A 15,561-nucleotide genomic window follows, 5' to 3' on the forward strand; every position below is an offset into this window, starting at 1 on the left:
AGTCTCGATCTCAAGCTTGATTGCACTTCAGAGGCTAAATTCCAAGCTGGAGGCGAACAGAAAAACATACTACGAAATAAATCACAAACACGAGAAAAAACAGACACTGCCCGCTACAACCTCGTTACTGCCTTCAATCACTTGTGGAAGAACGCTTCGCGAGTCACTGCGCCGTAAGACTAGGCACTAGACGCTTCCGCTATCTACACCAATAGCAACACCAATACCCTGAACCGGTTCACTAATTTCCGTCAAGAGAGCAAGCGTCGCCTCCATAACTTTTATGTATTCTCCGATGTGATTGGTTACCCCAATCTAAGAGCGTGCGCTACAACCAATTCACTTTTCGGCTGGGTGGGCGTCTGTAGGCTGTAGCGTCGCAATTGGCTACTGTTCTCCACGCCCCCTATATTTAGCCGGTGAAGGTGAAAGCGAAGGTGACAGTCTCAGTCAGTACGGTTCTGTAGAAGGTAGTTGCTGATTCGTGATGGCTTCCATCTTCTGCTCCGTTCCTCAGGCTCCCCCGGTGGCTGTCTTCAAGCTTACTGCAGATTTCCGCGCCGACTCTGACGCCAGGAAGGTCAACCTTGGAGTGGGAGGTAAAAATGATGGCGAGGGAATGGCAGGGGCTGGGTGACTGGGCTGCATGGTTCTGGCATTGCAACCTGATACTTTACACGTATGGAGCCACCATAAGAGCATGACTGCGCCCAAATGCACCCACATGTATGTGCTCTTCCATGCACGTGTTGCCACACGTGCATGGAAGCTGTATGTAGCTCATACTCGTTTTTGTTTTCACTCTCAGTGCAGTTTATATGACCTTCATGTATCTCTGTGCTCTTGATGGGTCTCTGTGCTCTTGATGGGTCTCTGGTGCTCTTGGTGGGTCTCTGTGATGGGTCTCTGTGATGGGTCTCTGTGCTCTTGATGGGTCTATGGGTCTCGGTGATGGGTCTCGGTGCTCTTGATGGGTCTCGGTGCTCTTGATGGGTCTCGGTGCTCTCGATGGGTCTCGGTGCTCTCGATGGGTCTCGGTGCTCTCGATGGGTCTCGGTGCTCTCGATGGGTCTCGGTGCTCTCGATGGGTCTCGGTGCTCTCGATGGGTCTCGGTGCTCTCGATGGGTCTCTGTGCTATTATGTACGTGCTATTATGTAAAGCAACTGCTCTAATGTAGTGTAGGTTTTTTTCCACACTATTGTTGCATGTATTTTCCCTTTCTGGAATCCATTGGCCAGTTCATAGGGCCTTATGTTCCTTTCACAGACCCACGCAGGAGAATTGTGCATTCAGCATTTTCCAGCACCTTAAGCAATTCGGTCTTTTCATGCAGCCGTGGCAAAAGTGACTTCTTTGATTTAATAATACTCTCCGATTCCTTCTACATTGCATGTATCCAAAATATTTTCAAATAATTGCTGAAGATACAGCATGAATTTAGTTTATGAATTACAACACATAACACAGGTTGTCCATATGGTCCCCGTTAGGAAACTAGACTAGCAAACCGACTAGTAGCTCAAGCAGCTGACTGGATTCCAATAGAGAGGAGATGAAATGTTTATATTTATAAGTATATATGCAGCTTTTCTGATACAGATATAAATGAGAGAGAGAACAATTCTTTGACTGAGATACTGAGAGCTGTAATAAGTGTAAATACACCTTAGATAGCGGCTATCTAATTTGCCTTAAAATTTAAATATTTACTTTCACAATATGAATGGTATCATTACCAATTTGGGGATAATGTTTGACCAGGATCATTTAAAGGGGTTGTTCACCTTTAAATACATTTTTAGCCTTGAAAAAAATTGGAATTTCAGCAGCTGCCAGGGTGCAAATTACCTTAGCCCCCAAGAATTGATTTGAATGAGACTGGAATATGGATAGGAGAGGGCCTGAATACGAAGATGAGTGGTAACTCTGCTGTTTCCTCCAGAAGCAGTAATTCCCTCAGCTTGTTCTTGTTAAGGTGAATCCCTGGGAGTTGTAGATCTCCTGGAGTGCTAAAGACTGCCTAACCCTCCCCTGTCACAGATAGTTGTTGAAATAAAAGCAGAGGTTCTGCAGCAGCTTGCAGTTCTTCAGACTTTGCCACACTGAGACTTTCTTTTATACCTTGAGAAAAGGTACTTTTGACCATTCAGGTTTTGAAATACTTTATAACTTGTAAGGACACATTAGGGCTCATTTATAGACACTGGGCAAATTTGCACTTGGGCAGTAACCCCAGCAGGTTGAACAATGAAAGCAAGCATTTGATTGGTTGCTATGGGGTACAGCCCAGGTGCAAATGTGCCCACTGTTTATAAATGAGCCCCATTCTGTTCTAGAATTATAAGCTGTGTCAGATAATTGTCAGCAAGGAACCCTTCTAGACAAATACCCTGTAATTAGATCTATTTGCTTGATGCCTCAGAGACATCTGGTCTAAAGTGACATCAAGCAAGTGCTTCTAGATGGACAGTTGAGCTGGTCATTTATGAGCGATGAAGCCTTGTTATTCCAGCTCCTATTTATTCTTTACATTATATATTTACCTCTGTCTTTAGCTTCTGAAAAACACAAACCGTTATATACTTAAAGGGTTGTTCACCTTTAAGTTATAGAATGTATGCAACTTTTCAATCGGCCTTCATTATTTTTTTTTATTTTTTTTAATTTTTGAATTATTTGCCTTCTTCTCACTCTTTACAGCTTTCAAATGGGGTCACTGACACCATCTAAAAACAAAGGCTACTTATTTATAAGGATTTTTTTATTACTCATCTTTCTATTCAGGCCCTCTCCTATTCATATTCCAGTCTCTTATTCACATCAATGCATGGTTGCTAGGGTAATTTGGATCCTAGCAATCAGATTGCTGAAATTGCAAACTGGATTTCTGCTGAATAAAAAAGCGAAATAATTCAAAAACCGCAAATAATTAAAAATGAAAAACAACCACCCCTCCCTAAGCTAATACTTTCTGTAGACTTTATAATTGTTAATTTTTTCCTCCCTGCTAACTGGTGAAAACACAAGATGTAGAATTGCAGTGTACATGAACTATGAGCATGCTGATATACAACTAAATCTGCATGATCTGCCCATTCAGAATGCAGTGATCCCCTTCTACACAAAGAATTACTGACCTCTGTGCATGGGGCTCTGACCTTTGCTTATATAACCTTCAGAGTGTCTGTTAATCGTGTGCATACAGCTAGCCTTGCCCAACAGTGTTATGTAACTAAAAATTAGTGGCAGACATTCAGTGTGTGTTACACCGCAGTATTTATTTGAGTCTATCATAAACACATGTTGAAGAAAAATAACAACCGTGTGCTGGAACAAAAATGGATATAGTTTCATACAGTATGGACAAAAATCAAAAGAAAATATAAATATAACACAGCAAATTGATTATGACAATAATAACCTGGAATTCTCCAGCTTGGTGCAAGTGATATAAAAAAGGGCATTTGCTATTTGGGGCCTCAGTTTGACTCCTGTACATTTAAATTATTACCAGTATATCCTGCATTCTTTCAAATAATTGAGAAATTTGGACTTTGGCTCCAAAATGACAGGCATTATATGGAAAGGGCATGAAGAAAATCCAGATATTGTTGTATGAGATAGCACACAATAAATACAACATATTCTTCTTACATTTAAGTTTTAAAAAAATGCTTGATTTTCCTCCCTGTCTTTTTAAGGCAGGGAGCTGACATTCTAAACAGTTTTTTCCTAACCAGAGGTCCTCAGGTGTTGCTGAAATACAACCCCCAGCATGCATTAACCTTTGAGTATGTGTTGAGAAATGCTGGCAGTTGTAGTTCAGCGTGGTTGTAAACCGTTAACATTTGATTCTGTAGTTGGTACATATCTCAGAAGCATAAAATAAATAACCAGAACTGTTGTTTCAGTTGCTCGGTGCCAGACTACAGACATTAGTAAAGCTCATGGAACATGCTCAGTAAGGAATGAAGGTGTTTTAGCTGAGCAATGTGGGAACCGATTAATCCAGTTGTAGCCGTATGTAAAGTCAATGGTTTGCAGATACATGTTGTGCAACTTCTAATTCCATGTACTTTGGATTGTACAGCTATAAAATGTAATCTTGGACCATGACCTGATCAGTGTTGCACTAGGACTGAGCTCTAATTTGATATTGTAAGAAATTCTTAAGAATCTGTTACGGTTTATATCCCACTGTAAATAAAGGAAGAAAACCCCCAAATCATAGCAGTGACAGTTACTGAAGCCTCTCCCAGAAGCTGCAGGTATCACGATTTTCCTGCTAAATCATGTTTCCTACAGGGGTGGATAAATGTTGGCATAACTTGGTATCTGTCATTACATGTTGGAAGAGAAGGCGTGTATATTTCCCTGTAATATTTTAGCAAATTCCAAGTAACGGATTTTAAAGTGTCCCTTTATGAGATTTTTCCCTTTGAAGGTCACTTAATAAACTAAATCATTTTCTTTGCCAAAGCAACTTTATGAATGGCTGCTACTGATTGATAGAGATGAAGCAATAAATAAGTGCAGAATAGCACAGCCAGCACATTTATATAAGGAAGAGCATAAACCATGACCAAAGCTCCCCACCTTGTTTATACAACATCCCCATAACCCCTTAACCTTGGTTTTTAGAGATGTATTGTGGCTTGGTGGGGTTTAGGAGTTTAAATGAAAGTGGAAGATCTACTTGCTCTGCTCTTTGTAATTGTATTCTAAAGAAGCACATGGCTTAAAGGAGAAGGAAAGCTACCAAAGCAGTGTATTGCCAATAGATTAGCTGCAATAGTGCAAGCTTTAAGACTACAGATTTATTCTGCAGAATGCTTTACTATATCAGAGTAAACAGCTCTAGAAGCTCACTGTTTCTATAGGATAGCAGCTGCCATATTAGCAATATTGTTGTGACATCACTTCCTGCCTGAGCCTCTCCCTGCTCACTCACAGCTCTTAGCAGGGAGGGAGAGAGGAGCAAACTGAGCATGCCCAAGCCCTGGAGGTTTAAGATGATAACAATAAGTCTGATACAGAAGCCCATGTGTACACAATAGAAGGGAAGAAATGCTGTGTTTTTCTTTTGACAGAGGACTCAAAGCAGCATTACTTGAGGGTTTTCTGGTGTATTATATAAACCCTAACCCTTCTGATAAAGATTACTTAATGATAGCCTTTCCTTCTCCTTTAAGAAATTTCTTTGGGGGTTCTTTACTGTACTGTCTTTTTCTGTTCTCCAGCATATCGTACTGATGACTCCCAGCCATGGGTCCTGCCAGTGGTGAAAAAGGTAGAGCAGATGATTGCAAATGACAACTCTCTGAACCATGAATATCTGCCAATTTTGGGTCTGCCTGAATTCCGCTCTAGTGCTTCCAGAATTGCTTTGGGGGATGACAGTCCTGCATTTAAAGAGGATCGGGTAGGTTGGAATATGTACATGTAAAACAAGTTTTGAAAGCAATTTGTTTCTGAAGAGAGAAACATGTGTTTCCAATGTATGTGTATAAGTATTATGATGGACATTTTACTGTATTTTTCAAGGTAGGTGGTGTGCAATCTTTGGGTGGAACTGGAGCACTGCGCATTGGAGCAGAATTTCTGAGGCGCTGGTACAATGGAAACAACAACACCGCTACTCCCATCTATATTTCTTCTCCTTCATGGGGTAAGATCACTGGTTTTGGGCACTTTAGTGCTTACAGTGTTAGTCTTGATTCCAAGTAAGTGAGTATTTATCTGTACAAGCCTGCGTTAACCACTCTCTACAAAGGAGGATATTTTATAATAGGTGCTAAGTTTGCCCTGGAGCAGTAACCCATAGCAACCAATCAGCAGGTTGGCTTTACTGGTCACCTGTTCAAAAGAAAACATCTTATTGGTTGTTATGGGTTACTGCTACTGGGCAAACTTAGTAACTTTTATTACATATGTTGGACATGTCTTTGAAAAATATCAGTGTGAATTTGTTACATATTTCAAAGCACTTTATCATTATTGTTGGATTATTATCATGTATTGATAAAGCGCTAACATATTCAGCAGCTCTGTACAATAAATACATTGGACAGCTTTTTACTAGATGGTATTGTGGATATTACCTTGAATTAATTACAATTTTTTTTTTTTTCCAATAAAGAAAACCACAATGCTGTTTTCATGGATGCTGGATTTAAGGACATCAGAGCTTATCGCTACTGGGATGCTGCTAAAAGGGGCCTTGATCTCGAGGGATTCCTGCAGGATTTAGAGGTGAGCTGTGTTATTCATAAATGGGTTCAAGCTAGCTGCTAGACCCTTCAGAGGTGCCTTCATTTAATATTAATGTTAAGACGTTGTTAGAGGGACGTTTAGAACAGAATTATATAATCCGTGTTTTTGAAGCCTAGTCTGATTGAGCATTTGTCTGAACACCACGCCATCCAGGCTATTTTTTTATTGGTTTATGCAAAAAGAATTTTGAATGGAAATACATAACCTAGTACTTATTTACACATACAGCTTTTCTAAAATTTTGCTCTAAAGATCATTTACTTACTGACATCCATAGTGTAAAACATATATGTGAAATAAGGCAAACTGGTTACTAAAGTATCAGAGTGAAGTATTTATGCATATTACTGATTTGTTAGAGAACTCAAATAGATTTGCTGCAAATGCCTTTTTATGTTCGCATTTTTAACATGTATATATTACTGATTTCCAACAGAATGCCCCCGAGTTCTCTATCTTTTTGTTGCATGCATGTGCGCACAATCCCACTGGAACAGACCCCACTCCCGATGAGTGGAGAAAGATAGCTGATGTGATGAAGGTAAGTAGGAGCATGTCACCCTGTTTTGCAAACCCAGTGATAACGGTGATCCAATTATCAGTAATTGCCCTGACCGTACAGTAGGTAATGACTCACAGGACATTTTGTTTCCCAGGATAAATTTCCTTGTAGCATCTAAAATCACCACTGGTGAAACATACACAATGCTTTGGCTATCTGAAGTCACCCAAAGCTTTCTTATATTACCCTAAACTTACTGACAAACCATTTTTCTTTTTAACGGGATTCCTCTCTCAGCATCTATTTCTCCTATTTCTGCCTTCATGCAGGAGTTGGGTGTCAGATGATCCAATATATCTTATAGGGGGGGCTCCTTTTGCCTAGAAGATGTAATAGAGCTCATAGAAATCTTGTATGTCTACATTCACAATTTGTGCAAAAGGCAGTGTTTTTGTTAGATTTTGTTTGTACTGGAATCCGTTGTTTGTGCAACCACAACTCTAAAGAAGATATTGCATGGGATTGTACTGAACTCTCCACAGTTGTCGGTGTAGTCCCATGCAAGATGCTGTATTGACACAATAAAAATTAAGCGTATATTCCCTAATTTTAAATCCAGGGAACAAGGCACTGTATATTTTCACTGCAATTGATGTGCAAAAGTGTAATGTTTTTTCTTTCCTTCCTCCCTTTTATTTTTTTTACACCAGAGGAGGTCTCTCTTTCCTTTCTTTGACTCTGCCTACCAAGGATTTGCCTCTGGCAGCCTAGACAAGGATGCATGGGCTGTGCGCTTCTTTGTGTCTCAGGGTTTCGAGCTGTTCTGTGCTCAGTCATTTTCCAAGAACTTTGGCTTGTACAGTAAGTGGAACACTTTAATTTAAAGTATTGCTGTTTTGCTACTCTTTAAAAGAAGACCCCCCACCCGTAATTTTTTTTTATATGATAAAAGAAAATATCCTTCAAGGTGTCATGCATGCACTTCATTATGAAGCCGAAGTCGAATTTCGAATTCATGCGAGTTTTTAATAATTCCCTTAAATTCTCATTAATTCGAAATTCAACCAAATTCAAATTGAAATTTATTTAAAAAACTCGATTTGAGTTCGGAATGTCGGGAAGGCTGCAAACAACTCCAAATTGATCCCTGGATGTCTCCCATTTACTTAAACAGCGATTCAGAAGGTCTTGGGCGGAGAATAAGAAATCAAATTTAATTGAAGGACTGGAGTATGATACATTGAATAACTCCCTATCTGAACTTGACCGTTTTCACCATAAGAAGATTTGAAAATTTTCAATTGGACCCTAGATAAATCAGCCCCTATTTGTTAGGGAGGATCAGTTTATAGATCATTTGAAGTAATGCAACCTATGTGATATGTTTATTTCTCCTGTTTATAACACATTTACTTTTTTTTTTTTTTCCTTCATTAGATGAGAGAGTAGGAAACCTAACTGTCGTAGGTAAAGACGGTGATAATGTTGCACATGTCCTCTCTCAGATGGAGAAAATTGTTAGTACAACCTGGTCCAATCCCCCATCTCAAGGAGCTTGTATTGTTGCAACCACTCTTAACACTCCTGAGCTATTTGATGAATGGTAAGATTATGGGCTTATACTAAACACTTGTACTTCAGTGCTATTACTTCTTTTTTTTTCTGCTGTACCTACAGCAAATGCTGCCACTTCTGCTTTGCATTATAACCTAGAGCTTTTTCCATTGTAACCAGGTCTTGTTATAACTCAATACTTGTACTTCTGTGCTTGCCTGAGCAACAATCTCCTGACTCTCAAATCCAGGTGATTGCCATTGAAATCAGGAGGGAATGATCCCAAGCATTTTACTCCAACTGAGCTAGTGATCACTCATGGCAACAGTATTCCCAGAATAGGACCAAGGCTCGCTGTCTTTAAAAGGAAACTATTGTCAAAATGAAAAGTTTATATAAGCTTCAGTGTACTGAAATAAGAAACATTACATTCAATTAAAAATTCTGTACCGTTTCAGAAATAATCAAGTTTATCTTCACTAATCTTCTCTCTGCATCTTTTTCTCCTCATTCTGTCTTCATTCAGGAGTTGGGCGTCAGATGAATGATCCAATATATCTTATAGGGGGGCTCCTTTTGCCTAGAAGATGTATTAGAGCTCACTCTATTAAAATCACCAGACATCATGTTTCTCTACATGCAGAATTTGTGCAAAAGGCAGTTATTTTGTACTGGAATCCGTTATTTGAATGAGCTTTAATACATCTGCTAGGAAAGGAGCCCCCATATAAGATAAATTGGATCATTCATCTGACACCCAATTGCTGCATGAAGACAGAATGAAGAGAAACAGATTCTGAGAGAGGGATAGTGACGAGAAACCTTATTATTTGAGAAACAATGCAGAATATTTGATTGTATTTAGAAAGTTTCTTCAGTATGATGTAGCTTATATTAAATTTTCATTTTCACGATAGTTCACCTTTAAACAAAAATATAATACCAGCTGTGATGTCATTTATTGGGGGCGGTGACATAAGGGATAAGGCCATAAGAGGTGGGTATATGGCAGGTAGTGGAAGGAGTCTAAAAGATAGTAGATAAGCTGGCTGTGATAGGAACAGGGATTCTGGAAGATTTGGGGTGTAACTGAGCAGGCTAAGGAGAGGATATTACAAATTTACATTGTAGATTGCAGGTAAATGTGTAATATTGGTGCAAGTCTTGGCTGGTGAAAATACTGGCTGAGTGGCAACCAAGCGATTGACAAATATGATACAGTTCACTGATGATTTAGTCTTGCTCTAAATAGCCAGTCTCTGATATCTTTATATGAAAAAAGCTAGTGAATATGGGCCCTGCAGCCTTATTTCAATGCACAAATCTTATGCCCAATTATATGATATACTGTACAGTATAAGGGTGTTAGCAGTACGCTCAGAGCTCTGTAACCTGTATTAAAACTCTCAGGCCTCGTGCATTTACATTGGTTTGCATTATCCCTTATATATTATGTGTGTGTTCATATTCATGTCCTCTTAATGATCCAGTGCTGTAAGGTAAAACCATTTCTTTCTATTGTGCATATTAAGGAGAGATAATGTTAAGACCATGGCAGAGAGAGTCCTGTTGATGAGAGCAGAACTGAAATCACGACTGGAGGCGCTTAAAACTCCCGGGACATGGAACCATATTGTCAACCAGATAGGAATGTTCAGCTACACAGGACTTAACCGTAAGTGAACATACACAAGAGTCGTAACAATACTGTTGCATTTATATTGCTTTATATTTGCACTTGGTTTTCCAACATTCTGTATCTGTTTCCACAGCTAAGCAAGTGGAGTATCTTATAAAAGAGAAGCACATTTACTTGATGGCCAGTGGACGTATAAATATGTGTGGGCTGACAACAAAGAACCTTGACTACGTGGCCCAGTCTATTTATGAAGCATCAACCAAAATCCAGTAAAGGAAGTCCAAACTTTCAGTAGATGAAATCGCAACGTAATTATGTGTAGTAGTATGTGTCCCCACGTCCCCATTGTTAACATGGCTTTAACAGGAACAAATGAAGCTGCTGGGAGATGTGTTACAAATGCAAAGCATGTGGGACTCCATGCTAGATATTGTCATTCTTTGGGCTTTTACCTTGTTTTGCACTCAAGTTGTTTAAATTTCTCCTAATGAATGCCTTGACCTCCTAAATCTAAGGGATTTTTTGGTTCTATATCATCATGTAACCCAGTAATTATATAGCAAATTAGTTAAAACCTTAATCTTTAGGGACAAAAATGTATGTTTATTTTGTGTCTGTAAAACCCCACATCAAGCTTTAATGACGGGCAATATATCCCAACTAAAGTCTATTTGCTTGCAAGTAATAACTAGACAAAGAGCCCAATTTGCTTATACTGGAATAATACCACTTGCAAATATCCAGATACTGTATAAATAAATCAACATGTGTGAGCCCATTCTCAGCTTCTCAGATTATGCAAAAATGTGCAATACAGATCTTGCAACTAAGGTCTCCAATTCTATTCAATATTGATAGAAAGAATGAGTGTAATGGAAAACCCAAACCTGTTGTCTTAAATTGAAAATGCTAAAGCAGTTAATGTAATAAACACATTCTGTTGAGTGCCGTTGTATGTGTGTGTTATTTTGCATTGGAGCTACACTTTGCTTTGGCTTATGTTTTATACCGGGGGTGCCCCTGGGATCGGGATCTATCAGTAGATCTTTATTTGGGGATCTCAAGACACTGTCAACAAACAGCTTGTCTACATCACCCTCCTGTTTCATAGGGCCCAGAATTGCAAATGAAGAAACACAGGGTTTAATGGATTTGCATATACAAGATCAGATGTGATTATGTAAGAGCAAACGGTTCTACCCATTTTACAATGTATTGTTTTCTCTTTTATCATGTACTTACTAGAGTAGAATTATTAGAGTTTTACTTTATTGTGCATGTACTTGGCCCAGGGCAGCTACAAGAGAACGAGGACAGAAGCCAAGATGGTGGCACAGAGTTTACTTGAATAGTAGAGCAGGACAGTGTTTTTCAGTGAAGAGGAGATTATAATCACTTCTAGGTATGTAACAAATTGGCACCCCTAGTGATTAAGTCCCAGACATTCCCTCACACTGGCTAATAAGTCACCAACTGGAAGGGCAGCGTTGGCAGTGTGAGTTTGGCCAGATAAACACTGAGCATGAAAAGGTTGTGTGTGTCAATGAATGAGTGTTTGCACTGGAGTGAAGATATGTGGCCATGAGTATGAATAAGTGAGAATGACTGTGAATGTAAAAGAGGTTTGTTGTCAATGTATCTAGAGTTTAAATGCACAAGTGTGAATGTGAGAGACATTGTAGGAATCACCATGAGTGTGAAAGTGCATGGGAGTTTGCTGATGTGCCATAGAAACAGTTTGGCTGACCATGAAAGAGGGAGTCTATACATTTGGGTGAATTAGTGCAAGAATGTGCACTAGGAAAGTAAGAAAGTGTAAATAAAAATGAGAGTGACAGTGAGTACATGTGCCTGTGCTATTGTGAATATGAGATGGAGTAGGATAAGCTGAGAGCCTCTTCCACCTGCATTCACATTACTGACAGCCACCTGTGTAAAGTCACACAGGCCAAAATCTACCTATACATTTGTGAAGAGGTGTATAGATTTTGGTATTGCCTTGCATTAGTAGTCAGATTCAATAAATTGCCTTAAAGAGTGTTTGAGTCTAAAACAATAAAAATGATGACCAACTGCAATTGTACCAGAATATAACTACATCTACTGACATTTGATGAATTCCTTTAAATGAATGTTAAAAGCTCAATATTAAATCTGAGACACAATGTAGACCTAGATAAATGTAGTATTCAACAAAAAAGACTAAATTCCTGTCAATAAACAACACATCACAGTCACACTGCACTGGTTGAATTAGCACATGTTTATACATGTGAGCAGTAACGCCACGCCAAGGCTTCAACCTTGTTACCGGCACGCCGGGTGTAACGCCTCACACAACAGGACAAACGTGACAAACAAAGACAACAAACGAGGTTTTAACTGCACGTGTCTATGACGTCCCACCCTTTGCTCGTTTAACAACTTAACAGGACAAGGTAAAAAAAACCCCATCTTACTTCAGATAGGGAAAAAACCCTTGCCATTAATTTCTACACAAATTTGAGAACTACAGAAATATATACAAAACTAACAGGGTATTGGGGTCTATAGACATGATGTGCAGGAAGACAAACAGGCTGTGATCTTAGACTCTGTTTGCCTTCTGTTACACCCTTATCCTTTCATATCTCACGTTCACTCACACATTCACACACATATAGATACCCACCTTATTACTTACCAGATGAGCCACTCCAGGATTCCAAAACCTGATTTTACCATGGAATCTCTGAAGGATGGTGACTTAGAGTGAAGATGGAGCTGATCGTGTGCCCGGGAAATGCAGAAGATGGAACGGCTTTTGTGCAGCAGGTGGAGCTGATCTTGAAGCCTTCAGATATGCCCACTATCCTCTGATCTTATATGCCTATTCTAGATGGAACAGCATGTTATTATGACTGGCTGGATTACTCACTCTCATACATACTTACTCCAGCCAGGAGGAATTTATGAATGAAAGGCCAGAGACGATATTATTGTCCGTTGATGTGGCTTCATTCTCCTGGGACTCGAGGAACGACAGATTCCCATCGTATGGGCTGAAAAGCTTTGCTGACGGCTGTGTAAAAGGTAAAAATAATTTTAGTTCAGATGTTACAAAACATGTTATGAGCAAGAAAACAATCTCTGTATTTGCTTTTAGATTTTTTTTAGATTTTTTTTTTTGGTTATAAAAATAGCAGTTTCTCTGTGTCTCTGCCATGTATTTCATATCATTGTACAATAAAGATTACAATAAAAACATCGAGCCTTTAAAAATAGCAGTGCAATAGTGATGTTTTTGCAGAGACATCTTCCTTATGTGTATAGATATTCATGTCTGTGTGAATATGGTGACTTATGTGTTTAATGTTTAAATGACTTCCAGAAATGAACCCACTGCTTTCACATTCATCTGTCACAAATCATGTACTTACTGTGCCTGGCTGGAAAGGGGGCTCTGCTCCTTCCTCTTCCAGCACCACCCAGTCGATGGGCTCAAAGAACGGGTGGCACCTGATGTCTCCTCTGGCCCCGAGCCGTCGCCTCGGCTTCTTTTTAAGGAGCTAAAAGTTCAAAGGGCAATTATTTTAATACCACAGATTTTATACTCACTAAAATACCCATCAATGAAATCACTGCATATGATTGATAGGTTTGCAAGTTAATTATTCAAATTGCTAGTAGGTTAGTTGGAATTAAATTGACAACAGTCATTCAGTCCAGGACAGGTTTTTATGATACATTATAGAACGTGTGGTTTCAGAATGTGACATAAAACTCTTGTAGCTCATTCAAGTTGTTGTATTACCCTATAAGAATGCAAAGGTGATACAATGTTTTAACTAAGGCAATGCTATGGAAATGGGGCATAAATACATTTTTGTTAAATACTGTACCTCTCTCCCTCTGTTACTACTACCCACCTTTTTCAGCAGATCTATTAGATCATCATCCAGCCAGTTGGGTATTTCAGGCTCATCGTTGATGGTGGAATCAATGTTGTTGTTAAATGGGATCTCTCCAGTGGCCATATCACAGATGGTAATGCCAAAGGACCACCAGTCGACTGCTGCATTGTATGGTTTTTTCTGCAGGATCTTGAAAAGAAAGGAGAGTTATAGCTTAGGAGCAGCATGGCATCCTCTGTGTATGTTTACTGGGATTATGTTAACAACAGAATTCAATAGATTTAGCTGTCCATCACATTAAACAACCTATCACACACAGTATGGATGATGCCTGGCAAAACATGGGTGGCATAAACTAAGCAAGTAATATCATTTATCATGTAAGTAATGTAATATATGAAAAAAAAAAAGTTTTTGCTAGTCTAGTCGCCAATATCAACCAATCAGCTTGAAATATTTGCTGGTCACCTGTTTAAAAGCAAACGTCTTTTTTGGCTGCAGTGGGTTACTACTCCAGTCAATTGTTCTGCCTTTTATGACACATAAGGGTTGGTGTTTTGATGTGCTATTTATGCTTTCTAATTTATTAGCCTGTGAAAAGCCGTAAATACAGACATGCAGATATATTCAGAGATAAAAAAAAAAACAATCTAGATAAAGCCAAAGTTGCCTATTTGTATAACATTTATGTATATAAAACATCAGCTAGAAATAGTTTTTTTTGTCCTTGCCATATTCTCCTTTACTTCTTGTTTTAACTCAGTTTCTACTGTAAATATACTGTAATTCCATGTCTTACCTCCGGGGCCATGTATTCCATAGTTCCGACCCGGTCCGTGATGGTATCACCTTCGAACATGTTTTGTACAGCAAGGCCGAAGTCTGAGATCCTAACATGGCCTTGGTGATCCAATAAGATGTTACACGGTTTGATGTCTCTGTAATACAGAGAATAAAGGAGTTACACAGAAGAAGACAAGGGCTGATGATCTGCAGAGCAACCTGTGTGTGGCCTCTGCTGTAGAAAGTTACAGAGATGAAGAAATCTATACTGACCGATGGATGATCCCCTTGCTGTGCAGGAATTGCAGGCCACAGACCATCTCTGCTGAATAGAACCTTTTAAACAAAGAAATAATGGTTAAATCCATAACGATTAGTCTATAATATGTTCCCATTCATTTATTTCATTTCAGAAAATGAAAAATAATTGACTATTACATTTGCTAAATGTGCTTTATGGAATGAAAAAGGAGCAAATATATGGGGTGCTGTAATAAAAAAGTGCTGTCTGTTTAATAGCTATTAGCCAAGTTGCAAACTTTAGGCCATTTATTAATTTCCTCCCATATGTTTAATTGGTATAAAAACAACTATTTCTTAGTGATATTATACTATTACAATTTACCACATGTGCTACTTACAGGACTCTGTCCATGTCTAGGCTGCCTTGTTTTTCCAACTGGTCTTCCAGGCTTCCCCCGCTCAGGAACTCCATTACGAAAAAGGCATGCCGCTGGTTACACAAACAAATAACACATACAAGTTGGTACACATACATATAAAACCAATTAAGAAGGTAAGTAGGGACCTCGATTCTGGGATGGCAGTGGATGTGATCTACTTAGGCTTTGCTAAAGCATTTGATACAGTGCCACACAGAAGGTTACTGGTTAAATTAAGGAATGTTGGCCTGGA

The 15,561-nt window shown here is 39.0% G+C and overlaps 1 protein-coding gene across 1 annotated transcript; it reads left to right on the plus strand.

Moving 5' to 3' along the window:
* Positions 1-449: 449 nt before the first annotated feature.
* On the plus strand, positions 450-10,914 carry got1.S (glutamic-oxaloacetic transaminase 1 homeolog; the record flags this gene model as incomplete). Its single annotated transcript, NM_001087074.1, is given in 9 exon segments — positions 450-599; positions 5,243-5,424; positions 5,547-5,670; positions 6,142-6,254; positions 6,712-6,816; positions 7,488-7,638; positions 8,215-8,380; positions 9,864-10,006; positions 10,104-10,914. Coding segments are annotated over 9 exon segments (1,236 nt in total). The 5' UTR covers positions 450-487.
* Positions 10,915-15,561: the final 4,647 nt, after the last annotated feature.

The sequence above is a fragment of the Xenopus laevis genome, chromosome 7S (assembly GCF_017654675.1).
Source record: "Xenopus laevis strain J_2021 chromosome 7S, Xenopus_laevis_v10.1, whole genome shotgun sequence".
Classification (NCBI taxonomy): Eukaryota; Metazoa; Chordata; class Amphibia; order Anura; family Pipidae; genus Xenopus; species Xenopus laevis.